General features: G+C 59.4%; 6 protein-coding genes across 6 annotated transcripts in view; 5 read left to right on the top strand and 1 right to left on the bottom strand.

The window, feature by feature from the left end:
* Positions 1-160: 160 nt before the first annotated feature.
* MNEG_0570 (hypothetical protein) lies at positions 161-3,916 on the bottom strand (the record flags this gene model as incomplete). Its single annotated transcript, XM_014050948.1, has 13 exons — positions 161-433; positions 598-729; positions 861-963; positions 1,155-1,282; positions 1,524-1,608; positions 1,846-1,907; positions 2,222-2,308; positions 2,663-2,746; positions 2,944-3,006; positions 3,137-3,244; positions 3,393-3,461; positions 3,633-3,689; positions 3,803-3,916. The coding sequence occupies 13 exons, from the start codon at positions 3,914-3,916 to the stop codon at positions 161-163; spliced, it is 1,365 nt and encodes a 454-aa protein (XP_013906402.1).
* Positions 3,917-5,556: 1,640 nt separating this feature from the next.
* MNEG_0569 (hypothetical protein) lies at positions 5,557-6,176 on the top strand (the record flags this gene model as incomplete). Its single annotated transcript, XM_014050947.1, has 3 exons — positions 5,557-5,609; positions 5,832-5,968; positions 6,157-6,176. 3 exons carry the CDS (start codon positions 5,557-5,559, stop codon positions 6,174-6,176), a joined length of 210 nt encoding a protein of 69 aa, XP_013906401.1.
* Positions 6,177-7,693: 1,517 nt separating this feature from the next.
* MNEG_0568 (3-isopropylmalate/(R)-2-methylmalatedehydratase small subunit) lies at positions 7,694-9,112 on the top strand (the record flags this gene model as incomplete). The annotated part of the gene is made up of 5 exons (XM_014050946.1): positions 7,694-7,756; positions 7,980-8,047; positions 8,152-8,261; positions 8,526-8,728; positions 9,035-9,112. The coding sequence occupies 5 exons, from the start codon at positions 7,694-7,696 to the stop codon at positions 9,110-9,112; spliced, it is 522 nt and encodes a 173-aa protein (XP_013906400.1).
* A 6,281-nt stretch (positions 9,113-15,393) lies between these two features.
* On the top strand, positions 15,394-18,388 carry MNEG_0567 (hypothetical protein; the record flags this gene model as incomplete). Its single annotated transcript, XM_014050945.1, has 7 exons — positions 15,394-15,564; positions 15,714-15,825; positions 16,257-16,366; positions 16,604-16,807; positions 17,107-17,259; positions 17,467-17,713; positions 18,012-18,388. 7 exons carry the CDS (start codon positions 15,394-15,396, stop codon positions 18,386-18,388), a joined length of 1,374 nt encoding a protein of 457 aa, XP_013906399.1.
* A 4,537-nt stretch (positions 18,389-22,925) lies between these two features.
* MNEG_0566 (hypothetical protein) lies at positions 22,926-23,291 on the top strand (the record flags this gene model as incomplete). Its single annotated transcript, XM_014050944.1, has 1 exon — positions 22,926-23,291. The coding sequence occupies one exon, from the start codon at positions 22,926-22,928 to the stop codon at positions 23,289-23,291; it is 366 nt and encodes a 121-aa protein (XP_013906398.1).
* A 1,259-nt stretch (positions 23,292-24,550) lies between these two features.
* MNEG_0565 (hypothetical protein) overlaps positions 24,551-25,713 on the top strand; it is a gene marked incomplete at both ends in the record, with an annotated part of 2,951 nt that continues 1,788 nt past the window's right edge. Inside the window, 3 exons of the mRNA XM_014050943.1 lie at positions 24,551-24,673; positions 24,913-24,990; positions 25,231-25,409. Of these exons, the coding sequence (XP_013906397.1) occupies positions 24,551-24,673; positions 24,913-24,990; positions 25,231-25,409 (380 nt within the window). The remainder of the gene's footprint in view (positions 24,674-24,912; positions 24,991-25,230; positions 25,410-25,713) is intronic.

The following is a 25,713-nucleotide window of genomic DNA, read 5'->3' as shown; positions in this document are numbered from 1 at the left end:
GCTCCTGTAGTATAGCTCCATAGGGGCGCCTGAAGCCCAGCTATCCATAAATGGGCGGTCGCGCCGCGGCACGGCGCCAAGCTGACACTCCTTCACAGATCATGATTTCTTGTTGCCAACGTACTGAAGTGCTCACAAAGCTAAATCAACCTCATTGCCATTACAAGAGTGTCCGCATGGCCTGGTTAGTGATGAAGTACTCACCCCCAGTGGGCGACCGCTTCAGGATGAATGACTCAGCAAACGGAACGCTCAAGGCCGCCGCCCCGCCGCTGCTGCTGCCAGAGGCTGTGGCCGTGCCCAAGTCAGGGCCGTCATCGCCGCTGCAGCTACATTCGCCGCTGTTGGCTGTCCATGCTGCTGAGCCGCCTGCATCCCGGCCGCTGCCGCCGCGCGACACCCTGCCGTCCACATGCACCAGGATTGTTCCGTCCTGCAAATAAAAAGTGAGTGGCAGAAAAATGCAGCATATCCAAGAGCCAAGACGGGACCCGCGTCAACATGGCACTTCAAACGGTCCTGAAACGTCAGGTCAAAGGACAATCATCAATCACACCCTCTGTCCCCAGCCCCACCGAACAAAGCTACGCCACCCACCACGCCCAATGGCTGCGAGTCCACCGTCTTGATGTGCCACACTGCGTCGCTCGCCCCTGCCGCTGCGTACTGCTGCTGCCGCGCCACAATGGCCTCGCGCCCGCAGCACACAGTGCCCTCGTGGTGAAGCACCTAGCGCCCGCACGGGTAAGAGGAGAGAGATGTGGTATGCTGTTCGTTGCGTTGCCCTCGCGCCACGAGTGCGAGCGCACAGACAATCAAGGGGAAAACGTCTATGACGGCTCAATCCTCCCCTGCCTTACCGAGGTGGAGGAGTAGAGGCCTCCAAGCCGCCGCAGGCCCTGCGGCCCCTTTGACAGCGAGGCGTAGTACATCCAGGCAAACTGGAACGATATTTCATCCATCCTGGTGCGGTGGTATGGTGCACGACAAGAGAGTGGCGAGGAAGGAGGCTATTACCCAAGGCAGGGCCAGCAGGAGTCGTGCAACCATTCATCGGCAACAACGGATGCGTGCCCGAGCCGCCCCCGCCATCACAGACGACGCAAGCTGGTAACCACAAGCACGCTGCCCCAAGAACATTGTTCGATGCGCACCTCTCCAGGGGGTCCACCATGACAGACATGAAACGCCGACCCTCCCCTGCATCGCCAGCCCCTGGGGCACCAACCGCGTGCCGCGTCACAAATGGGTGCTGCAGCAGCTGCTCGGCCCTTGGTCGCCGCTTGGGGTCAAGTGTGAGGCAGCAACGCAGGAAGTCGCGCAGTTCCTCGCTGCACTTGCCGGCTGGTGGCAGTGGTGCCTCGTCGTGCAGGATCTTCAGAGGGGTGGGGGATAGGGAGGTGGGTGGCAGAGGGTAGGGGAAGACGCCGGCTCCTATGTGGCTGACACAGCAATTTGAGCCACACCAGAGAGTGTTTGATCGCGCTCAGGGTGACCTCCTGGTGCCGCCATCAGCGTGTCACCTGTATCATGAGCTCCACTGGGCCGCTGTGCGCGTCGTAGGGGTAGCGCCCCGTGGCGGCCTCCACCAGCACCAGGCCCAGGCTCCTGGAACGGGGGAGGGCGGCAGAGGGCGGGCAGTTGGGGTTCATGGGGAGGTATGACGTCCAGGGCATTTTTCACACAGTGTAGGCTGGCAGCCAATATTACCAGCTTGAGCGCTTTCTCGCCAGGCCCTGAGACGTTGCACCCACATCTTCGTACCACTGCTTCAGCACAACAAGATCTTGCCGGCTGCAACAACTAGCCGCTTGCCCCCTACCCCACCCCACCCCCCCTCCACACCATATGTCTGCTGGGAAGCTGTATGGCTTGCCTTCAATCCGCTCGGGTGACATGTAGGTGACCTGGTGAGCGGTCGGGGCACATGTATTTGCACAGGTCGACATATTGACGGCGGCAGGCACCGGCTGATGCTGACCAGCCATCAGCGAGCCGAGCAGAAGTGCAATGGCATTCATGCATGCCCTCTGCAAGCTCATAAATGCAACAGGCAACAGCCCCGCGCACCGTGCCCGTGAATGTGTTGCACTGCGTGGACGAGCCGGGCAGTGAAGGGAGTGGGCGGGCTCAGCTATGACGGGTGGTGAAGGGACGTGAGTCCATGTGCATTCCCTCAAGCAACCAACAGTGCCAGCCGCAGGCTCACTGGCCCGCGCACGTTTGCGACGGTGTTGGCCACAAACGCGCTGATGCCAAAGTCTGCGATCTTGGCCTCCCCCTGCAGGCTCATCAGGATGTTTGCAGGCTGCAGGCGGCAAGTGGGGCGATGGCGCTGGTTGAGTTGGCTGTGTTGATAGTCACTGAGCAGTGCAATTGTGCAGGGCAACGTGACATTATGACACGCGGAGGCGGCTGTGGCGGAATAGTGAGCCGTGGTGCTCTTGTGACCTCCCAGCGGTACCTTGATGTCTCTGTGCACCTGGGGAAGGGAACAGCAGCAGGGACAGTGACGACGCATCAGCTTCCGCACATCATGAGGAGCCCCAGGTCAATGCAAGGAGCAGAGGTGGCAGGCTCCTCCATCCCCCACCCTCCATCCTCCATAACGTTCTGATCCAAGCTGCATGCAGAGCAGTTGAACGCCCCTTGGACAACCCACCAGGTGCTTCCTGTGCAAGAAGGCCAGCCCCTGCAGCACGCGCGCTGTGATGCGGCTGAGGATGCCCTCGGGTATCACTCCAACCTGCAGGGGGGGTGAAAAGGGTGTCCAGTTCGCGCGCGCTGTGCCTCCTGACCGATGTGAGCACCCTCGCGCACAAGTTTGCTGCTGCCCAGCATGTTTCTAGACGTGTGGGCTCCCAGCTCTTCGCAAGGCTAGTTGGAAGGGTCCCAGGGGGCTGCATGCTCTCCCGGCCGCCCTCCACTCTCGGCCCTGCCTACCTTGCGCAGCACATCCGCCAGGGATCCCCCGTCCATGTACTCCAGCACAATTGAAATCTGAGGCTGTGGGGTTGCAGCCAAGGCAAAAGCAGAGGCCCTTCTGGGTGCGACAATAACGCCGCCACCATCCCTTATGGTTTATAATGGGCAACCACCAGCATCCCTGATAAACAGACCTCCCTTGCTGCCACACCTGGCCGCTGTCTGGCACGTGGTATGCGCCGTAAAAGTTGATGAGGCCCGGCACGTTCGGCGCATCGCACAGCGCCTTGACGTCGTTCATCATCTGCTGGCGCGTCTCCTGCAAAGGGCGTGTGCGGCACAATGGCAACTTCTGAACAGAATGAGGCAGCAATAATCGCTGTGTCCTGAGTTGTGTGCTGCAGAGCGGGTTCCATGGACCTCCAATTACCCCTCCCTCGCCCCCAGGCACACACACCAGTACTCACCTTCTGCAGGATGTTGATCTTCTTGAGCGCCACAAACTTGCCCTCGCGAATGAGGAAACTCTTGAACACCTAGGTGACAATTTTACGCCGATTGCATTGTTGATTGCATCACAAGACTGTGTGAGGCATAAAAGCGCAACAAACATAACTTGACGGATGGCACTCTTACGACAGAAAAGCAACCCCAGGTGATGTGACGGCCTTGCGGCAAGCCTCAATCAATTGCCTCTGCACACGCACCACGCTGCTGGCGCCGCGGCCCAGCGTCTTGATGACAAACATGTCTGCCTCTGACACCTGCGGACCAACGCACACGCGTTTGAAGTTGCAGCTGGCTGTGGGTACAACTGCTGTTCCGCAGGTTGGGGAAAATCAACAATGCAGGCAGGATGTTTGGTCCCACCACCCACCCTGTAGTGGTGCTGGGGCTGCTGCCTGCTGGCTGCCTTGATCATGCCTTCTGAGCTGAACTGATAGGGCGTGATGGACTTGCTCAGCACTGTCACGGCTCCGTTGCTGCCCATTTCAAATGAGTCCTGGGTGATAACAGAGGTTGTCAAAGATGTGTGTGTCGAAGAAGCCCATTGCAGGCAAAGCCCACACCACTGCATTCTGCTGCCTGCACGAATCGATGTCACTCGCCATCCCCCCTCACCCGCAGCATGTTGCGTGCAGCGTCAGGCCGGGTCGGCGCTGCATCCGGCGGGCCAGGCGGTGAGGCTTCGCCATCCGCGGGCAGCTGCAGTGAGAGGCCGAAGCTCTTGCGTGGCGGCATTGGTTTTGCTGCGTCCTTCGGGCACGGTTTAGCTAGGGGCTGTACTGTATGTGATGATGATCAAGAGGCGGAGCCACTCATAATGTAATGAGCACTATTCTGCCTCTATTATTTTGCGATCAGCGTCCTCTGCGCGTCCAACCCCAGATCAACGCAAATGGCGGGGTCCACTGTGCTTCGGTAAAAAGTGTGCGGTGGCAGGTATTCAGGTAAATGTAACGTTATATCTATAAATGCATGCGCCGCGCAGTGGCTGCGCTGCACAGTGCCGACGGAGTGACGTTGATCACCCGACGTGCTACTCAGAAACACACAGTGTATATGAAAGCGAGTATCCCCTGGTTTGACTTCCTACGCGAGCCTCTTGTTTGGGCATTCGACACATTGGAAGTGAGCACACACGTATGATACCCATTTGACTTGGTGCAAAGGGATTGCCCTCTACATACAAGCCCATTTGACTGCATCTTTCACCTGGTGCACTGCTCATTACTCTGGCCATAAGTATGATAAGCGCAAAGGTTTAATGCGATACACAGGCATGGACCGCAACATCCAGGAGCGCCGACCGGGCGTACAGCCTCACCGAACCGCCAGTCCACCCAGCTGTGACTGAGTGACGCCACACCATCGGCCACATACTTGCCGGCAGGCGAGCTGTTGTCTATGTGAACCTCCCCGACATGTAGTTGATTCGACACAATCATTTGGTGCTGTGGACTTGAAAGCCACTCGCTGTCAGCCTTTGCTTTCGCTGAAAAGCCGATCACAGCACGCACGGCGATGCAGAGCCTCAGGAGCGGTGCCCACATTCTATCTGGTGCGATATGATCAGCAGTGCCATGCGGACCAGGGGTGTCGACAAGCCCTGGCACGTCATCGGAGAGATTGGCTTTCTGCTCGTGTCGCGAAAGTGCGATTAGCGGAGTACTGCGTTTGTCAATGTACGCGCTCTGCCCTTGAGAACGCGCGCCTTTGCAGGGTCCAGGCACAGCCGCATCAGGAGTGTTGCCGCACATGCGCAGCTGTCGGGCGGCCCGCCCCTCAAGCGGCCAGAGCTGAAACGGCCAGACCAGCCATCCACAGCAGCGGCGCCGATGCCTTCCAAAGCAGCAGCGCCCGTCACAGAGCCCAACTCTGGACCCCCTTTGGCTGCTGAGGGCAGGTGCTTACTTGATAACAAAGGGGCATGCAAAACACACACACAGCAAAATCGCACCGCCAGCATGGTGCACATCGTATCGTCTGCCAGAGAAACACGATTGAAACAATAATCTGACCCCTGCTTGCTGTCAGCAACGCTACTTCCACGGCTCACAACCAGCATTCTCGAACCATCATCCCCCCAGCCCTGTGACTGTCGAGTACCAGCGACGGCGCGCCAAGGAGATGCGCAAATACTTTGAGGACGCCAAGCTGGAGGTCGCCACCACCAAGGCGCAGTGAGTGATGGGGATGGCGACGCAGGTCTGTTGTAGCTCTTGGCTTGGCTCGGCACGTGCACGGCTGCTTTTTCAAGGGGGCCCTGTTTTCCGAGGGTACTTGCGTCACGTACCGCTAGTGTTTGTAGCTGTCTTACTATGAGTCAGGGCTCTTTTCTACGCACAGGTAATAGAAATTTAGCAAGGAACTTACACGGTAGCCATTGGTTTCCAATTACGTAGGGTGTTTGGATGGACGCCGGACAACGAGATTGGCAACGGGCGCTGGGTCATGTTTGGCTTCTTTGTGGGCATGATGACAGAGTACGCAACTGGGGTGGACTTCATCCACCAGCTGGAGCAGATCGTCAGCTACACAGGTGGGGTGCATCAAGCGAAGGCGCAAATTTGGGCAGTGGGCACAGTACGCCGCACAATGCGGCTGCTTTGCCACAGAATCATAAAGCGTTGCTGCGGGCAAAGCATCCGTGTGCGATGTTGCGCACCTGTATCATGCTCTTCGCTGCCTCAGCCATGTCCTCTGCCGCATTCGTGCATCTCCGCACAGGGCTTTGGGACTTTGAGTGAGCTTGTCCCATGCATCGGAGATCTGGTATAGCCAGTGAGAGGGACGAGAAGCACAAGAGCAGTCGTGAGGTGCAGAGTTTTCGCGGCTTTCCCACATGTGCTACTTGAAGAAAGCGCTGTGCCGTGTTCACATCAGCAGCTGCTGCTTCACATACGCTGCTGGCTTTCTTGATGGCGCAGGGGTGCGGCCTTGGTTGTCGGCCGCTCTAGTTTGCAGGTGCAGAGTGCCCTGCACAGTCAAGCAGCGAATGCTGTTTTTCCTCATAACCCTGTGACGTTGTTGGTTCTGAAGCCCTTGCGCGCATTTGCTGCGGTGCGCAATGCCTGTGGTCGGCTTTCTGGCTTGTCTCCAACACCACTCATCACACCCGCCACAAGGGCGCTGCAACATCAGGTAGCAGCGCGAGGGCTCTCCTGTTAAGCAAGGGCAGGCGGAGTTTGTTCTGTACTGCAGCTCCTGTGCTTGAAATGGGTCACAAACCAGATGCAAAATCAAAACCATGCGCAGCAGAACCCAGCTTCAAACCCAACAGCTGCATGTGCAGCACGCATTCCATAGTGTCAAAACCTGTGCGTGTGGGTGCCAGGGTCTGGTGAGTGCCCACTGCATCCGCTGCCGCACCTCACAGAAGAGCGAGGGCCCTCTGTGCGTATTGAGTCAGGATCTGTGAGCATCCACGGAATATATGTATTGAAGGTTCTTGCAATGTGGACGATTTTGCACCAGTGCTGCCCATGGGACGCCTTGAAGTCTAAGGTGACCAATCGGTCCTGTTTCCTGGCCCCATCCAGGGATGCAATAAAGCTCATCGCGCCTGCGTGCAAATATCACTTGTTGCTTTGGATGTGTGGTGTGTGCAAAGCTGTACGTGGCGGCTGCAACGTCTTTGGCTTACGCCAAGGTACCATGGTTCTGAACGTTTCCAAACAGCAAAGAAAAATGAGGTGTGTGCCCCGCCGCCTGCCAAGCGCTTGACGGAGCTTCCGTGCACTCACTCATCCTTTCTTCGCACCCTGCTCGGGCCACCGGTATTCTCGCATACGGTCTTTGCTTTGAGTCGCAGCCGATCGAACAGCAAGGATGCAGCTCTCGCACACCCCGGTTGCGGCTTGCTGGAGGCGGACGCGGTCTGTGCGCTGTGAGGCCAAGGTCGTGCGCAAAGAGGGAGAGCCTCGAGTTGTTCGCGGCAAGGTCTTCGTGACGAGGGATGTGAGTGCCACTGCTGATGTCGATGAGAGTTGGCAGCGAGCCGCTCTTATCCCGGTGTCCTTCTCAGTTATCCAGTTGCTGCCGCAATATAACTGCTATGCAAACGGGACTAGAAAATGTGTTGTATGTCACATGGCTGGCTGGCGATGGCCCAGGCAGCATGGTTGAAACGACATGCACCGGCGCTGCTGCTGCTGTTTTCTTGAGCCCCGCAGCGCAAATGCAATTGCCTGCTAGTTGCGAGGGCGTCCATGTGCGCGCATGTATGCAACGCAAGCTCATGATGGCTCCGGCTCCATCTTTTGTCATGCAGAACATTGACACTGACCAGATCATCCCGGCTGAGTACCTGACCCTGGTGCCCTCCAAGGTGCGAAATCGGAGCAGGACATAGAGAAGCCAGCATGCAAGCGTACCGGCGAACGGCACAGCTGCAGCAGTTTGTGAACAGGTTTTCTGGTCCAGTAGGTACTTCAAGTGCTGCTGCGCAGATGCATGGCTTGCCCTGCTGTCGCCCACCTGCCAACTGGCCTGCCTCTCAAGCACCGCCCCCCCCCCCACACACACACACACACACGAAAAAACACACGCAGCCCGATGAGTACGAGAAGCTGGGCTCGTACGCCCTCATCGGCCTCCCTGATGACCAGTACCACACCAAGTGAGCTTTGGTCACAGGGCTGCCTGGCGCCATCCCCACTGGCTTTCACCTGTCGGCAGCATCGCACTTCATTGCGCATGTTGCTGTTCCAATTCTCACGCCAGGTTTGTGAAGGAGGGGGCGTTGAAGACGGAATACCCCATCATCATCGGAGGCGAAAACTTTGGCTGCGGCTCGTCCCGCGAGCATGCCCCTGTCGCGCTTGGTGCTGCAGGTGAATTGTGTAGCTGCAAGTCCAGCCACGTGAGCGGAGCAGCCGCCTTGATTAATGATGGCCAGGCCAGAGGCTGCTGCAATGGGTGGGCTTGGACCCAGGCGCCAGGCCACAGCAGTTGCTCAACTGTGGTCAAACGTCATACGAGGGCAGTCAATATCATGATTGATGGCTGCTTGGGTTGTGCACATTGCATTTGCCAAGCATGTAGGGTTCGCTCAGGCCAGCCTGCTTGTCCAACCCACCGTGTTCACCTCATGACAGGTTCCCAGGTGGTCGTGTCGCAGAGCTACGCTCGTATCTTCTTCCGCAACTGCATCTCCACCGGCGAGCTTTACCCTGTTGAGACGGACGTGCGGCTCTGTGACGAGCTCACCACCGGGCAGGAGGTGACTGTGGACATGGAGAAAGACGTACTCGTCAACCACGCAACCGGCAAGGAGTACAGCCTCAAGCCCATTGGAGAGGTGTGCACAGGATTGTGGGCAGGGTGTTGCGGTGGTCTACTGCTTTTGAAGGGATTCTGCTGGAGACCGCCACCTGGCTCTGCTCATTGTTGTTGTTGCTGACAGGCGGTGGTGGATCTTCGCTTGCAGCGGCCCAGGCGCGCAGAGACGGCATAGCATTTGCGGTCTAGCAGATTCTGTACAGCTGCCCTGTTGCTTGGTCAACTCCCGCAAGTGGGTGACGATGCTTGCGTTGCGTTGCCATGACAGCGCTTGCCTGCCACCACCCACCACCCCATCATCCAACATGTCCTGCTCCCCTCCCAGGCTGGCCCTGTGATTGATGCTGGCGGCATTTTTGAGTTTGCAAGGCGGCAAGGCATGATCAAGACGGTTGCTGCCTGAGTGCCCTCCTTATTGTGTGTGTGTAGATACTCGGCTGCTGTGCAGTCAACCGTTGCTGTAACGCATTTGTGAAGTAGCAGGCAATGCCAGGGAGCACTGATCAGTGAAGTGCCTGCAGGACATTGGCAACAATGAAGCACCGAAGCATTGTTGCTGCAGCTTGACACCTCTAGCGACAGGTATTGACCACCCCAATACTTGACTCACTGCATGTTGCAATCAGTAAGGTCACTCCGAGGGCCATGAATCTTACATCGCCATCACAACTCACTGCGGTCGGCCCCTGCTTCAGCGACATTTGCAACCTCCAGGCGTGTGAGCGCCTCGAATGCCACCGAAGCGTGCAGCGCAGCGCCCAGCGCGAGGCGGCCCTCCTCCATTGAGAATTTGGGCGTGTGCAGTCCCGCCAAACGGCCATCTGCGCTGTGACTGTTTATACCCATGAACACAAAGCAGGAGGGTATTCTCCCAATGGAGGTGAACATTGAAAAGTCTTCAGCTGCCATGGTCGGTTCAGCAAGTGGAGAAAAGCGCACGGAGGCCCGTGTTACGTCGGAGTCCCCTCCAAGTGCTGCATCCGCAACTGCCGCAGCAGCCGCCTGCAGGCGCTGCCCCACGCCAGCGACCAGCTCTGCCAGGGCCACGTCGTTGATGAGGGGAGGGTAGGGCAGGGGGCTCCATGACCAGCTCACAGCAGCGCAGCCCGCAGAGGCAGCTGTGGCGTTGACGACCTCCTCAACACGGCGCATGATGCGAGCAAAGGTGGTTGGGGTGAGGGCGCGTATGCTGCCCTGCAGCTCAACCGAGTCTGGGAGCACATTGGACGCACCTGGTCCTGTTGAATATTGATTGCAGATAGCAGTGACGAAGGATATGTACGCGGTTGTGCGTGTATGTGTGCATGCATGCACACGCGCCCTACCACACACATGCTCAAGACTCCATCCCCGCGAATGCGCATGTTTGTACGCGCGATAATGTAGGCGCAGCGGGGCGCACGAGCGACGTGCAACGTCATGAAAGCAGAAGGGGCCAGCTGCCTGGTCGTGAGGGACGATCTTCTGCCATGGGCCCCCACAATAGGGGGGGCATTAATGCTCAGGGCACACATTCATACATGCACTTGGGAGCTGGCACACATGCAAGCCAGTGTGCGTGCCCGCACAGGCAGGATACACATGCACATAAGCGCGCGCACGGCAGCACGCGAGCATGCACGCGTGCACACACATACACACGCACACACGCACACACACACACATACGCACGCACATGCACACATGCACACACGCACACACACACGCACACGCGCACACGCACGCATGCCCACACCAACATGTACACGCCAGTGACATCTGAGGCGCTTGGGAGGCAGTTGACGGGGTCAACGTGACCAGGCGCATGGGTCACGCGCACGCATGCACGTACACACAAGCAAAATCACACTCAAACGTGCACACTTGCCTGTATTGAAGCGCGTGACGCTGATGACGGCGGCGTCCACTGGTGATGTCTCCCGTGACACCAGTGGTTGCAGCGCCAAGACCACCTGTGAGGGTGCGACAAAAGGATAGCACGCAGCAGGCCTGAAACCCCTGTGGGGCTTGTGGCAAACAAGTGATCTGACTCGTGAAATTGTGATTATACAATCTGTACACAGATCCTCTCACTGCCTGCCAACCTGGGAAGCTGCCACCACGGGGTCGACCGTGGAGTGGGGGATGGCTGCGTGCCCACCGCGGCCCTGGATCGTGACGCCGAAGCGTGTGCTGGCCGCCATCATCGGGCCAGGCCTTGTTGCCAGCACACCACTCGGCACAGTGGCGGGATCTGGCCACACTGTGGGTGGAATCGCAGGACCAGTGGAGCAGACGCTTTTTAAGCTGTGTACCGGCGGGCCAATGAGGCATTGGCTGCTGACAGGGCACCCAGCCGGCAGGATATGGGCAACTTGTGCAGGTGCCAAGCAACCTGCACTGCTTGCTCAGAACCACATCTGCTTGACCTTGCTCACCTCCACCCTCTCCACCCTCTCGGCTGCTCACCATGTAGGCCAAAAATGGCATCGACACCGGCCAGGGCCCCGGACCTGACCAGCTCCGCAGCCCCGCCCCGCCCCTCCTCAGCAGGCTGCAGCACCAGCCGCACGCCCCCGCGGCCCGCAGCCACCAGGTCACCCTCGCGTTCCTTGAGCAGTCGCGCGGCGCCCAGCAGCATCGCCATGTGGGCGTCATGCCCGCAGGCATGCATCCTGCCGGGACGCGTGCTGGCAAACGGCAGGCCCGTGGCCTCCTGGATGGGCAGCGCATCCATATCGGCGCGCAGTGCCACGCGGTGGGGCGCAGGACCAATGCGCGCAATGATTCCTGGTGGGGTGGGGTGTGGTGTCCGTTTGTATGTGGCCATGTGCATTGCTTGGGTCTGGCGTTATAAGGCGCTCTGCAATCAACCTGCAGTGGCCCCCATCCGCCGGCGTGCCATATCACAGCATCGGCCCGTTGCATAGCACCTGTGTGTGCAACGGGGTGGTCGTACTCAATGCCAAGGTCATCCAGGGCGGAACGCAGGTACGCCGCGGTCTCGTGTTCCTCAAAGGATAGCTCGGGGATGGCATGGAGGCGCCTGCAAGGGGATTCAAAGAGTCGCCACTACAGGACCGCTGCGAGCATGACCTGCTCAGCTGTTAATGGCTGTCGCAAGCAGCTTTGCGCGAGACAGTAGGGGCATGCAGTTACACAGAACATGTGTGAGCTTCGCCATCGCTGCCCTTCCCTGGGCCGCGCTGGCGATAGGGTGCGCTCGCCTGTAATGCTTCACCAGCCATTCTTGCACTTTGGGTGTGTGGGCTTCTGCCAAGAATTTTGCTTCAACATTCCCTTTGCTGGCCAGGGACGCAACGTCCGGGGAAACCACTGCCGCAGCGCAGCAAGCGGCAAGCAGAATGAGTTGCGCTAGCGGTGGACAAAGGCGCACCACCGCACGGCGTTCCCAATAGCATGAATCGGCGCGCATTTTATTTTCCTTATGCGAACACTGCACATGCGCGAAAGCAACCGTCAGGTGTGATCATTGAAGCAAGGTCTAGATCACCACGTGCCTGCTCTACAGAATTGTTGGGACAGTACACGTGTGCCGAAGGGCATAGATGCATACAGCTCGTGGTATGCTGCTGGACTTCAGTGTGCTGTCAGCAGGAACATACGGTAGTGACTTCTCATCACCCTGGTGCAAATGTTGTTGCTGATGAGTTGCTGAGTACTCAAAGTGCAGCGGAGGTGTGTGCTGCTAAGCGGTGTTGTGCTTAGTTTCGAGGCCGCAGTAGTATTTTACAAATTGCCTCAATCACCATGTTTCCCAGCCCACCGCCAGTCAAACCGCCGCCGCCTATCAGCCTGCTACTCCGTTGCAGGAATGAAGGTGAATTCCATCTCCAACGGCAGATGAGCTTGGTTATAGATATCAGCAGAGATTTACCTGGTACTTGCGGCTGAATCTCTCCCTCAGGGAAGCGATGCACGCATGGCATTAGCGACATGATCCTGCGGCAACGAAGCTGGGGTGAAGCTAGTCCCCTCAACAACGGGCACAACAAAAGCGCTTGCAGCTTCGTAGCTTCCTTGCATGGGAGGCTTTGCACGTTCTGCAGGACGCTGTTTGCACTCAGTAAAGAGCTCATCCTGCTCTGCGTGTGCAACTGTGTTTTGTACTGCAAGCAGCACCGGTTGTGGCGGGAAGGACGATGCAGCAGTGCGGCAGCACCTTAAGACAGAGCATTCAGGACCCAGCCAGCCAGACAGCAGGCAGCAACACTGCACAGCAGCACAGCGACAGTCTGTTGGTGATGTACACAGTACGTTCGCCTGGCAGAGGCGCGACACTACACCCTGCCGCACTCAACTTGGTACCTGTGCTCACTGTGCTCGCGATCGCATCTTGACTTCGTGCACACGCGCAAGCGCCTGGCCTTTACGTCACTGCAACGCACCTCGTCTCATCACCTTGCAAGTGTTGATGACTGGGTACCGCAGCAAAGCAAATGAAGCCGGGCACCCCAGTATCATTGTTGCACTGATTTGGGACGTCCTGTCGACGGCTTCCTGCACAATGTCAGATACCTTTGCTGCGACACAGCCTTGCCTGGGCTGTCTGTGCACGGCAGCTGCAAGCAAGATCTTACTTGCTTGCAGCAGCTTGTCCTGCCGCTCTAGAGCGGCAGGACGCTTGTCCTGCCGCTCTAGAGCGGCAGGACGCAACACAGCTTAAGTGCTGAACCGGCTGAGACCTCCAAGTGCATAATGCACATGTCAAGCGTGGTGAGATTTCCAGATTTTATAGGGTATTGAAAACGTAGATTTTGTGGTGCGTGGTGCAAAATGCAGGGCTGGGGGTGCCACGCCCACAGCCTGAGTGTGTGAAGACGGGGCGCACGCAGTCTTCATCGCGCACAGTCGCCTCGAGGTGCTGTCGTCCGAGTCAGAGTGTGCGGTCCACATTGCAAGGGCGAAAGGAAAGCTGGGAGGGGGGCGCGCTTCAGGCGGGGCGTGCTGCGGCGGTCTGGGGGACGGGCTTGCCGCTGCGGTAGTATTGACAGGGTGCTGCAGGGCAGAGGGGGGCCCGGCGGGCCGGCCCGCCCACTTCCCTGGATTGGCGCTGTGTGTAGGGGGAAGAGCGGTGATAGGGCGCTCTGCGCGGTGATGTGGCGAGGTTCGTCAAGGAATTTGGGGAATCGCGGAATCCTGCAAGGCGATTGGGTGCCACAAGCAGGCCGCGCACTAGAGTTGACAGGCCGCGCACCGGGGGTTAGTTGCAGCGTGGCCGCATGCGCCTTTTATTCGCGCCGGGCGGGGTAAGCAAGGGGCCCTTGCTGCTTCGTCACTGGTGGCTGCCCCTTGATGTAACCGGACCGGGTCGCGGCTTCTCCCTGATTGTTATTGGCACAGTTGCAGCTGCTTGGACGCCCTGCCGCATGGCAGCTGGATCGCTTGCCGCAGCCCCCGCACCTCCTGCATGTGCGTCCCCGAACCCGGCGTCGGCCGCTGCCATCGCTCGTTCGCCAGAAGGGATGCCGTCGCGCGCAGCTCGGCGACGCGCACCTGGCTGCACTCATGCCGCTGCTGACGGACGCGACTGCGGTCAAAACCCGAGCAACAGCCGCCTGCTGAAGGTCCCCATGATCCCCTTGCTTAATTTGTGCACACCCCATCCATGCACAGGAGCTGCTGTCGTAACAGCCCTGTAGCTGCCCGTTCGTCGAGTTTCTCCGCAAATTCCACCTCAGCCACTGGCGCCACTGTGCTATGCCTGCAGCAGCTCCACGTGCACACACGGTGCCCTGGAAATCGGACAGGTTCTCCAGCACGCAGCTGGCAGTGTTTGCAAACGGGAGCGGGCGGGCGGGTGCGAGTGTAAGTGGTGCGCTGGCGGCAGGGTGCATTAATTGCCATGCTTTGTCTAGTTCGCGTGCGCCCGTGCCCCGGCCCCGCCCGGCCCCCCGGCCGCTCCTGGTCTCATGCCGGTCGGGTTCAGGGCGACGCGCTCGTCGCGGTGCGGACGGTCGGCGGGCGGGAGACAAAACGGCACGTAGAAAGTTGTTATTCAAGATGCGACAGCATCATAAACCATAATTTGAGCGGATTAACAGCCGATAGTCATGCAAAAAGGTTTCAACGCACTTGCAATGCTGCACATGCACAGGACGGCGGCAAAGCTGAGAAGCTGACCAGCAGACCTTGATGGGCGACAAAACATGTCGGAACATAATTGGGAGCTTTGTGAAGGCGAACAGTATAGTGTACAGGCAAGGTGAGCTCATCCACACTGTAAAGCTGAGCTTCGTTGTTCTCACTCATTTGATCTACATTCGTCAACTCGACTGCTCTCATCCGACCGAGGCGCGCTTGGCGCCCGCATTATAGGTCGAGCGGAAACGCGAAGGAGAACGTGGTCTTGCTCCCCACGGTGCGTGTCTTGACCTGCGCTTGCCAACGTGCTGCAAGGGGCGTGATCCAGGGCTTGTCTCCGCAGACTCGCTCTCCTACTGGCGTGCACCCTCCTGCATTTCACTTGTATTTTACAAGTTGTCGCACGCGCGACGCGATGTGTGGTAGCCGCCAGCTGTGGAGTCCGCCGTGCCGGCCGTCACATGGCGCTCTGGTGGCGGCGGGGTCGCAGCCACGAAAGCAGGCGTGTCAAACAGATACATTGATATGCTGAGCTTTGTGCTGTGTCGTCTGTTCCATCGACTGCAGGGTATCAAGTCGAGCCAACTGCACGGGAACAGCATGCAGCAGCTGCGCGCCCCCAAGCAGCTTGGCGCTGCTCGCGCGCGCCCGGCGCGTCCCGCCCCGCCGCGTGGCCCCCTGCGTGTTCGCGCGGCGGCCGCGGTGGAGAGCAGCCCCACGAGCGCCACCCAGGACGCCGCCAGCTTCACATCGCATGTCGTCGGGGAGGAGGTGTGCCATAACAAACTGTGCCCAGGCCGGTGCCGGGTTCACTCGCATGAGTCAAGTGCAATGCCAGGGGCCCGCCGGCATGTTTAGCGTGCACTGAACAGTCCAGTTGCCCACGCTTGCGCTCTGTGCTTTCCTGCCCGCACCCACAGGCAAAGTACGTGCTGCAGACGTACGCGCGGCCGGCTGACGTGGTGTTTGTGCGCGGCGAGGGCGCCAAGCTCTATGACGCGGGCGGCAAGGAGTACCTCGACATGGCCGCGGGTGGGCGCAGCGCTGAGGAGGGCAGGGGGTCGATTACGGGGGTTGGAGGCCTGCTGCTTGGCTGGTGGGCTGCTGCCGCCGCTGCTGTTACTGCTGCAATTGCGGCTGTCGACAGAAGTGCGCACGCTGCACGGGCAAGCGGCCAAGCTTTTGGAGCTGTAGGCCTGGCGCGATCAGGGCAGCGCACTGCAGCTGTGCAAGCGGAGTTGCGCACTTGCTACTGTATTGCGCTGTGCGATTGGTGCAAGGCACTGGACGCCCACTGGTCCACTCTCAGCCCCACCCTGCCCAGGCGAGCTACCCTTGCGTCTGCCTGGCAGACTGGGCGCACTCCAGGTTACCTATGATGGGCCTTTGTTTTTTGTGAGCTGTGGTATGGCATCCCGTTTCATCGTGGCTGACAACGCCCCCAACACCCCATGTTGCTGCAGGCATCGCCGTGAACGCGCTTGGCCATGGTGACGCACGCTGGTACGAGGCCCTGTCGCGCCAGGCCGGCATCTTGTCTCACACAAGCAACCTATTCCACACCGTACCCCAGGTCAGGCGGACACAGTGGGCTGGGTGCAGGATGACTTGACAAGGGGGAAGCCACACGGGCGAGACCCGTGTCAACTTGCTAGCCACTGACACATTTCAGGCCTTTTCATAGCTCGCTCTACCCAACAACTCCCTTCGGTCAGGCTGCCAGACTTTGTGCTGCTATGCTTTTTCTCACGTGCCCATCTGGGGCGGGCCCTTCACAGACCCGCCTACGCCCCCCCCCCCCTCTCACCAGGTTGAGCTGGCCAAGCGCCTGGTGGAGAAGTCCTTCGCCGACAAGGTATTCTTTTGCAACAGTGGCACTGAGGCCAACGAGGCCGCCATCAAGTTTGCACGCAAGTACGCCCGCGTGCATGCCGGCATCGACCCTTACGACCCCCACGCCACAGCGCCCCACGAGATCGTGTCGTTTACCAACTGCTTTCATGGGCGCACCATGGTGAGGGGGCAAGAGGAGACACCTCCGACAGATAGAGGAGGGATGGACGTGGAGAGGCGGCCGTTTCGCGCCGTTTCCCGCGCCTTGCCCGCAGGCATGCCTGCCGCAGCAGGCACATAAGGGCCATGCGCACGTACCTTAGCCTGCTGCACCAGTTGATATCCAGTATCATCCCTGATGTCGTCCCTTCGCCAATTTGCGGATCTTCTGCTGTGGTACTGCCACACTCCCCAACCACCTGCTAATCAGGATTCCTACTCCCAATCCTCCCTCTTACCCACCCGTGTCGTCCAACCCAGGGTGCCCTGGCCTTGACGTACAAGGAGCAGTACAAGAGCCCCTTCCTGCCCGTCATGCCGGGCCACGTCCTGGCGGAGTACAACAACCTGGAGTCTGCGGCGGCCGCCATCAAGAAGGGCAGCACCGCCGCAGTGTTCGTGGAGCCTGTTCAGGTGCTTTTTTGGAGGGAGGAGTGGGGGGTCCAGGGCGGAGATGGTCGGTCAGACAAGCATGAGGCATCAAGGCTGGCCTCTTGGTGCTCCAGCCGGGTTCCACGTTGACTGTGCTCAACCACAAGCCTGGCCTGCCCAACCCCCAGCCCAGCCCAGCCTGCCCTCTGCTAAATGACATACACCTTCCCTGCCGCCCCAAAAAACCAGGGTGAGGGCGGCTGCACCCCCAGCCAGGTGGCGTTCCTGTCTGGCCTGCGCTCCCTTTGTGACGAGGCGGGCGCCCTGCTGGTGTTTGACGAGGTGCAGTGCGGCCTGGGGCGCACCGGCAAGCTGTGGGGCTACGAGAACTATGGCGTTGAGCCCGACGTCATGAGCCTGGCCAAGCCGCTGGCAGGGGGGCTGCCCATTGGCGCGGTGCTGCTGAAGCAGGCGGTCGCGGACGTCATGAAGCCGGGTGGGCGGTTGGCAGCGGGAGGGGGGTGGGGCTGGGGGTTTGGCAGGGCGGCGGGCGGGCCAGAGTGGGGGCAAGACGTGTGGAGACGCACGCAGGACAGCGTGCAGAGTCCATTCAGTGAGCAGGTGTGCGTATGCTGGCATTTCCTAATCATGCGTTACCAGGTTGCAGTGCACTCACCACCCATGCCAACTACCGTCATTTGCGCACGGTTTCAAACCATTGCTCACACACTCGTACCGCCGCGCCTCCACATACATCCCCCGCGCGGCCTACTTCTCTCCCTCTCCCTCCTCAGGCGACCACGGGTCCACGTTTGCGGGCAACCCCCTGGTGTGCGCCACCGCAACCGCCGTGGTGGACGTCATCAGCGACCCGGCCTTCCTCGCCTCGGTGGAGGCCAAGGGCGAGCGCCTGCGCGCCGGCCTGCGCGCGGCCACCGCGGGCAACCCCCATGTTTTGGAGGTGCGCGGCGTGGGCCTGCTTGTGGGCGTGCAGCTGGACGTGATGGCCGGCAAGGTCGTGGAGGCAGCCCGCGCCGAGGGCCTGCTCATCATCACGGCCGGCAAGGGCGACGTGGTGCGGCTGGTGCCCCCGCTGGTCATCAGCGACGAGGAGATTGACCACTGCTGCCGCGTGCTGGCGGGTGTGCTGGCCAGGCTCGACTCCCTGTGAAGTGGGTGCCCCTCTGTAGGGGCTCCTTGAGACAGGTGTGGCCAGCCACTGAAAGTCGCGGCCGCCAGCTTAAGCAGGAGGAGCTGGGCCACTGAGAAGACGCCTGCCGCCATACGTTGAAGAGTCAAGGACGGCACGAGTTTGGTTGCCTTTGCATGGGGTTGGTGGTGGCTTATTGTCTTGCAACCACGCAAGGACATTGGTTGAGCGGTATGTTTGAGCGCGCATACATAGCACTTGGAGGATACAGTGTCTCAACCCTGCCAGTCAGCACACATGCGCTGTGATTCTTGAAAGTCGTTCTGCTGAGCATGGCTGTGGAAATGTGGAGCGAAGACGCGCTTGTTTGAGTGCGTGGCCAGCTTGCTGGGTACTTGCCACACCCTGATCTTAGCCACCTGTTCAAGTGTTACATACACATTCTTGTGTCCACTGCGTGACGGCCATGCGCACACACACGTACATGTCTCTCACACACCTGAGCACACAGGGACAACTAGTGAGTGGAAATCACTTTGCCAAGGAATTTTGTCATGAAACCTGAACATCCTGCGGCATTGCAGCGATTCGCAAGGCAAGAAATGCAACGTGCAACAGAACAGTTGGCACGCCAGGGTGAACACATATGCATTTGCACAGAACAGCAGATGCACACCTCCTGCAAAATCTGCACACGCCTTCAAGGTTGCTGCCAGCATTGAGCACATCAAGACTCCAAGTTGGCAATGACAGCCGGTGTCACTGCACGACAGGGTACTATGTGTGCTTTACGATGCATGTTGGTGGAAATGTTCTGGAGCAGCTCAGCACTGGTGAGAAAACTCAAATGGGCCTTGGAGATGAGACGCTGCCAGGCCCGTGTGTCCCGGGGCCCCTCACGCCCACCAGGTCAAAAACGCCTGGCACAGGAGCATCCAACTCATCCGCCCCGCCAGTTCTGGCGCCATCGCCAACCTCTGGAGCGGCGGCGACAGTTGCAGGTGTGACATCAAAGACTCCAGGAATGGGGCTCTGTGACTCAGGGTTGGGCGCAGGCTGGTCAATCGGGGACGACGCCGGGGATGGTGCCAGAGGTCCTGTGGTGTCACCGGTTGTGCTGGATCCCGAGGCATCAGCCGCAGCGGTGAGGTTCAGGTAGGGCTCTTGTGGCTGGCCGCTGACAGCCTCCGTTGATCCTGATTCATCCCCTACAGGGCCCGGTTGTGGCGGGGATGCTGGCGGAGCAGCTGTGCCATTGGCTGGTGTGCTGCCAGGTGCAGCGATCGGCGAAAAGCCGTCCGTCGCCTGGGCAACTGTGAATACGTCCCCAGGACCTGCCACGAATGTGCTGGGTGGCTTCAACTGGATGGCCGATGTCGCCACTGCCGAATTACCCTGTGTAACTGCGGTCACCATCACCTGGCCTGCATCACCAGGTGCTGCTGGCTGTGGCTGTGCCGACACCGCGCCGCCTGCTGAAGCAGCAGCGGCGCTCGCTGGCACATCTACAGTGGTGTCGCTGCACGCCTTGATGCAGACTGCTGCGTCTTCAAAGTTGTTGGCATTTCCGCCGCAGCCACCAAATACAAAGCGCCGGCAGGTTCCCCGTCCAGAGTCAAAATGCCAGCGGTACACAACAGCGCCGCAAGGCCCCGCATCACTGGGCAGGGAGCATAGTGCCGAACCACCGCTGCTGGTGGTGGTGGTGCCGCTACTGCTGCTGCTGCCGCCGCCGCCGCTGCTGCCGCCGCTGCTACCGCCGCTGCTGTTGCTGCTGCCACCAGCGCCACTGCTACTTGCACTATTGCTGCTCGAGTCTGTCGCTGGAGTGATGCCGTCGGCTGCATCGTGCAAAAGTCTCCTCTTCCTGAGGTCAGATATTCTGCATTTGCAAGCGGCCAAGGAAGGAGCAGGGATTTGGATTTGACATGCAGGGTCTGCTTTCTTGGAGACTCAAAGGCTCAAAGCGCGCAACAAGTGCGGACGATTGGCAGACTGTGAGCAGCAGCTTGTCCCACATGACGCACAGCAGCAGCAGCGCGTAGCCCTTGCAACGCTCACCCGTCATGGCCAACAACGTCCACAATGCAGTGCCGCAACACCACAGTTCCTCCAAGCTGCTCCTCCATGCTTCGCCGCGTGCCCACCAGCGGCGTGCTGGCCACCACCTCTCTCAGAGCACCCGGCAGAGCGGGTGATGCGGCGGCCCTGAGGCGCAGCAGGTACGGCAGCTGAAGGGGCACACCAAGGGCACACTGCTCCAGGGGCATACCCTTGATTGCCATGACTGCTGGCACAGACTCAGGGTCCGCGCTTAAAACTGCTGGGTCTGCATCTGCAAACACGCACTCAACCTGGATGGTGGCCACGGGCGACTTGCCCTGTGCGCTGCCGTCCTCCTCTGACAAGGCCTGGGGCCAGTCGCATGACAGTAGGCGCGCGCTGACAATAGTTTGGCGGATGTCGCGCTGTGTTGCTGCCGTTTGCAAGACGGCGGCTCCCCTTTGGCTTCTGCCTTGTGTGCCGCTCCGTCTGCGAAGAAGCAGCTTGCGCAAGGGCGCCGCTGTAGGTCGCGTAGTCCGTGCTGCCGTTGAAGCTACCAGCGCTGTCAACAGCAGGATATTGGCAACTATTCCCAAGAAGCGCGCCATCCATGCGCCTCCCACAAAACTTGCGAGCAAAACAGCAAACGCGAGCTCCGAGCCTGTTGCGCAAATGCTCACTTTTCTTTTCACCTCTACCCAGCGTTAAGACCTTTGTGAAATAATATGATCAAATACACTCGCAAATTCGCACACCTCCGTGCCGTGGTCAAGTTGGTCAACTGGGGCATGCAGCCTGTTTCCCATTGAATCCCTCGGGGACTTGAAATCAATCCCTCGGGAACCCTTCGGAAATCATGCATTTTGTATAAAATTTCACGCGTTTCCCATTCCCCCGGGGATCCTTCGGGGCTGCCGTGCTGACCTGGCTGCCTTGCGGTCAACAACGGGTGTAGTGATACATAATGTGCGTTTATGTGCTTGTGGACTGGCCAGCTGACGCAGTTTGTTGAAAGGACATTGTTTAACCCGCGCCCACTCCCATACAGCTTTGCTTGAATTGTGCAGTCAGGTGTGCTGTCTGCGGGTGTGAATGATCACGTGTATGCAGAGATAACAAACTCAAAAGCCTCACGAGGCCCCGAGGAATCCCGGGGACCCCCTGGAGGTCCCCAGAAATCCCCGAGGATTGCCGGAGGAATCCCGGTGTTCGGGAAACGCAAATTTCCCTCGGGGCCCAAAGTTCCCGAGGATTGCCAGAGGAATATGCTTATGGGAAACAGGCTGATGGAGACGTGCGCTTTGTAGCAGCTGAAGGGAGTCACAGTGTTGCAGTTGCCATGGTATGCCCTTTTATCAGCTTCCGGCCCGCGTCAGACTTGTTTTTGCGACGACCAGCTAATAGACTTGACAACCACGTGTTGGATCGCCGTCGCTGTCCGGCGTGCAAGGCCAGCGCCGGTTTGCCTTCATTGCGTTACCTTTGATACTGGAACTTGGAGGGGATTGAAGTCTTGCGCAAATTGCAAATAATTGAAGGTTGCGCCAGGTATGAGCCTTTCAGGTTGCTGCTAGCAATTGCACCTGTCCTCGCACCCTTTTGATATCAAAAGGATGCGAGCAGCGCCTCGACGTGTGCAGCGGTGCCATTGTATGAAACCACTTCTGAACACTCGAGTGGAATATATTGCACATGAGGTTGCATGTGCTTGGGGTTCACCACTTGGTTGCCATTGGCACTTGCAATATGCCACGATGGGGAAGTTTATTTGTGCGCACGTGAGCGCGCGCATTGTGTCCGCCCGCAGGTGGTCGTCAGCGCAAGCAGGAAGCAGCAGGCGGGCCAAATACTTCCACTACCGAACTTGTATTGTGCTTGTGTTCATCGAGGTGTGCGCCCGCTTCACTGCGTCGAGGTGCTAGGTGATATGAAAAACAGCGGCCCGCTTCAACACCTCGAAGACAGCACGCACTCTTTAGCACCTGCGTCTATGGTTACTCTGCGCCAGTCTCCCCGTTGATCCCTCATCTGAGATCGCACAATGCTCGCACTAGGCCGGGCAGGTGTGCCCACGGCCGCCTTCGCGGCCTCCTTGCAGTGGCCTGCCGCGTGGCACGCATGTGACGCTGTTGCGGCTGCGTGGGGCGCAGCGTGCAGCCACAGCGGCAGCAGCAGCGGCAGCAGCGGCAGCGCGAGCAGCAGCGGCAGCACGAGCGGCAGGGACAGCCTCAGCGGCAGCGGCAGCCTCAGCGGCAGCAGCAGCCTCAGCGGCAGCGGCAGCGGCGGCAACAGCATCGGCAGTGGCTACCTTCCCGGCACTGGCATCCTGGCCCGCGCAAGCTTTGCGCCTTGCCGGTGGTTCAGCTTGTCGGCTGCAGTCCAAAAGCAACAGAGGCAGCAGCGAGGCACGGCGGGGCGAAGCCAGCGGGCGCAGGAACTGAAGCAGCGCTTGTTGGAGAAGCAGGAGCGGCAGCGGATCAAAAAGCTAAACGCTCCTATCAGACTTCAGGAAAAAATGGAGATGAATGCCATCAAGCAAAAAGAGAGGGATCTGAACGCGTCGGTGCGCTCGTTCGCGGTCATGGAAGCCATGCGTGCAGCCAAGCAGCCGCTGACGAGGCACGAGCTGTTCGCAGCCCTGCCAGTTGAGGAGGGCGTCGGCCGTGGAGGCATCCGGTCTACCCGGCACCTGAAGCAAGTCATCGATTACATGAAGCACCGGGGCTGGGTCAGGCCGCGGCCTGGGGCGGCGAGTGGTGAGCCCTACGTCTTCATTCTGACGGAGAAGGGCCAGGCGGCGACCCTCCGCGAGATGGTGGAGAACCGGCAGCGGAAACTGGCGGTGACGCGTGTCCGGGTGTTGCTGGAAGATGATCGGTAGTAACCGTGGCAGCTGAGCAGGTGGGCTGGATGGTTAGACACACCCGTGAAGGCCCACTGTAATTGCACGTTCAGCTCAAGCTTTGTTTGGACGAGATGTATCATGTATGGTTGTGCGTTCCATGTTCATTGTCAGCCCTTCCAGCTGTCAAGCACAGGGCACCACCAGCAGCCAGCTTTTGGTAGCGACCGCAGCGGCCGTCCAGCAGCAGTAGCATCAGCCAGGTGACAGGGCGATGGCAGGACAAGGTACAGGCGCGGCCTCCGTGGCAGAAGCGCAGAACCAGCTACATCAGCAGAGACACTGCAGCTTGCAAAGAAATTGGGATGACACCACATGTATGTATGGGGGCCCTGCGTTTGTGTTGCTGAAAAGGGTCAGCGGCATGTTGTCAGGACGCACGCGCCCCACAGCCTCGCAACACACTCGGCTGCGGCACCAGCATCGCCGCCGTAGTACGCATCCTATAGCTTGCAATGCGCAGGCATTGTCGATTCTCGGAGTCACTGCGACATCATAAGATAGGCAAAGCCGCCAGACTGCAGGCTGCATCAAACCGCACCACCCTCACGATGCACGCCACCATCTGCTGCTGGCGCTCTATGTGCAAGTGCAGTGTGGATGTCAAACCCACGAACAATTGGGCCACATATCTTTCTGAACGTTCCCTGCTGCATTTCAGCGTCAAAGCACAAGGCCATAGGCTCATGTGTTGCTCAGGTGTGCTGGATTGCAATGTGTGCGTTGGGGTGAGGGGGAGTTGTGGTCAATGCTTTGCTGTAGGGCCTGGGACCACGCCGACCATGATGTCACAACGCAGCCCCAACCCATATCCTGATTCCAAAAACCGGCTTCCAAAAAAACTTCTGGAGTGAAGCAACGGTACTGCGGCAAACACAGTGCTTACAGTAGACAGATCTCAGATCTACGGTAGTTCAGAATCATCCGCAAAAATTCTGAAAGACATTTTATATGCAATTTGTCTACAATCGTACGCGAAATCGGTGCTTCGATATGTCACGGCCGCCCTGCTCTTTACGGTATCGCAGTCTGGAAGCGTTCCACACTCACTCATTGGGACGAGGCCCGCGTGCCTGCACACGGTTTGCTGTACATTGTTCACAGCATCAGTTCGGGGTATCGACCGGTTTTGCAGCTCAGCTGGGGACCAGCTGTGACTGGAGTGCCAATTGTCAGCCGCTGCGTGCCACACGGGCAGCAACACCGTCTGGCAGCGCAAGCCGCACGAGTGAGCAGCAATGTCTGACCAGAGGAAAAGGGCACGCCAGGAGGACGAGGTAGACGATGCCATCAATGCGTTAGAGCAGGCGGCTGGCAAGGAGGACGGAGCCGACAAGGCGCGGGCGCTGCGCGGCCTTACGGTGCGGTCAGCGCTTGTTCGCTGACATGCAGACGTGTGAGCATGCTTGCACACACTCACGCACGCACACAATTATGCGCGCGTGCACGCAAACGCACATATGCGCGCATGCAGACGAACGCAAGCGCACGCTCGCGCTCTCACCCGCACAAGTAAGCTAGTTACATGCGAAAGCCCACGTGCGTACTCACATCGCAGTGCCGCCAATGTTTGGCGCCGCCTCTCCCTCAATTACCGCAGGCGCTGATAGAGCCAACCGATGAGTCCTACGAAGTGCAGCGCCGCACTGCAGAGCGCGCGCTCCCCGCCATTGTGGAGGTGCGCCGCCGCTGCTGCCTCACGCGCACCGCATTTGCAGCCCCACAAGCTCCCTGGGCCCCGCCTCCATCATGCAGTCCCATCAAAATCGCCGAGACAACAGGGCAAGGTAGCCGCGCCCCCTGGCCTGCGGAGCAAGTCATAGCAGCCTTCCTGATGATATGCCGTCCTCCCGCCACCTGATGTGCCCTGGTGACTTGCCACCACACTCACGTTTGCCCCCCGTCCCCCGCCCTGCAGCTGCTGAAAGACGATTCCCAGGCCGTGGCTGTGGAGGCTGCCACCTGCCTGGCAGCCCTGAGTGACCACGCGGGCGCGGTCAAGGACCGCCTGGAGGCGGGCCACTTTGCGGCCACCCCCGAGAAGGTGGCGCTCAACCCGGTGCAGGAAGCGGCCGGGGAGCTGGAGGGCCTGTTCAGGTGCCTGAGGATCGGGACAAGGACGTTGGGAAGTGCGCGTGTGTGTGTGGGAGGGGGCGCGCAACTGGCAGGAGAGGACAGGGCGTCGGTGACTATTTGAGGCAACCAACAGATGGGTGATTTCAGGCAGGGAGGCACGCGGAGAGCAGTGCGATATGGCCCATGCCAGGTGTGCGTGCAATTGCTGCATGCGTGACTGGCGCTGCAGCTCTCAAGCCCTCCAAAAAGCCATTCCCAACTAGCTTGTTGCCTTCATCGCGGCCTGCACCCTGCCTCTTTCCTCACCTCCGCCCCCCCCGCCGTC

Source organism: Monoraphidium neglectum, assembly GCF_000611645.1.
Source record: "Monoraphidium neglectum strain SAG 48.87 unplaced genomic scaffold scaffold00048, whole genome shotgun sequence".
NCBI classification, from domain to species: Eukaryota; Viridiplantae; Chlorophyta; class Chlorophyceae; order Sphaeropleales; family Selenastraceae; genus Monoraphidium; species Monoraphidium neglectum.
Note: the sequence above shows the minus strand (reverse complement) of the source record. Positions and strands in the feature narration are given on the sequence as shown.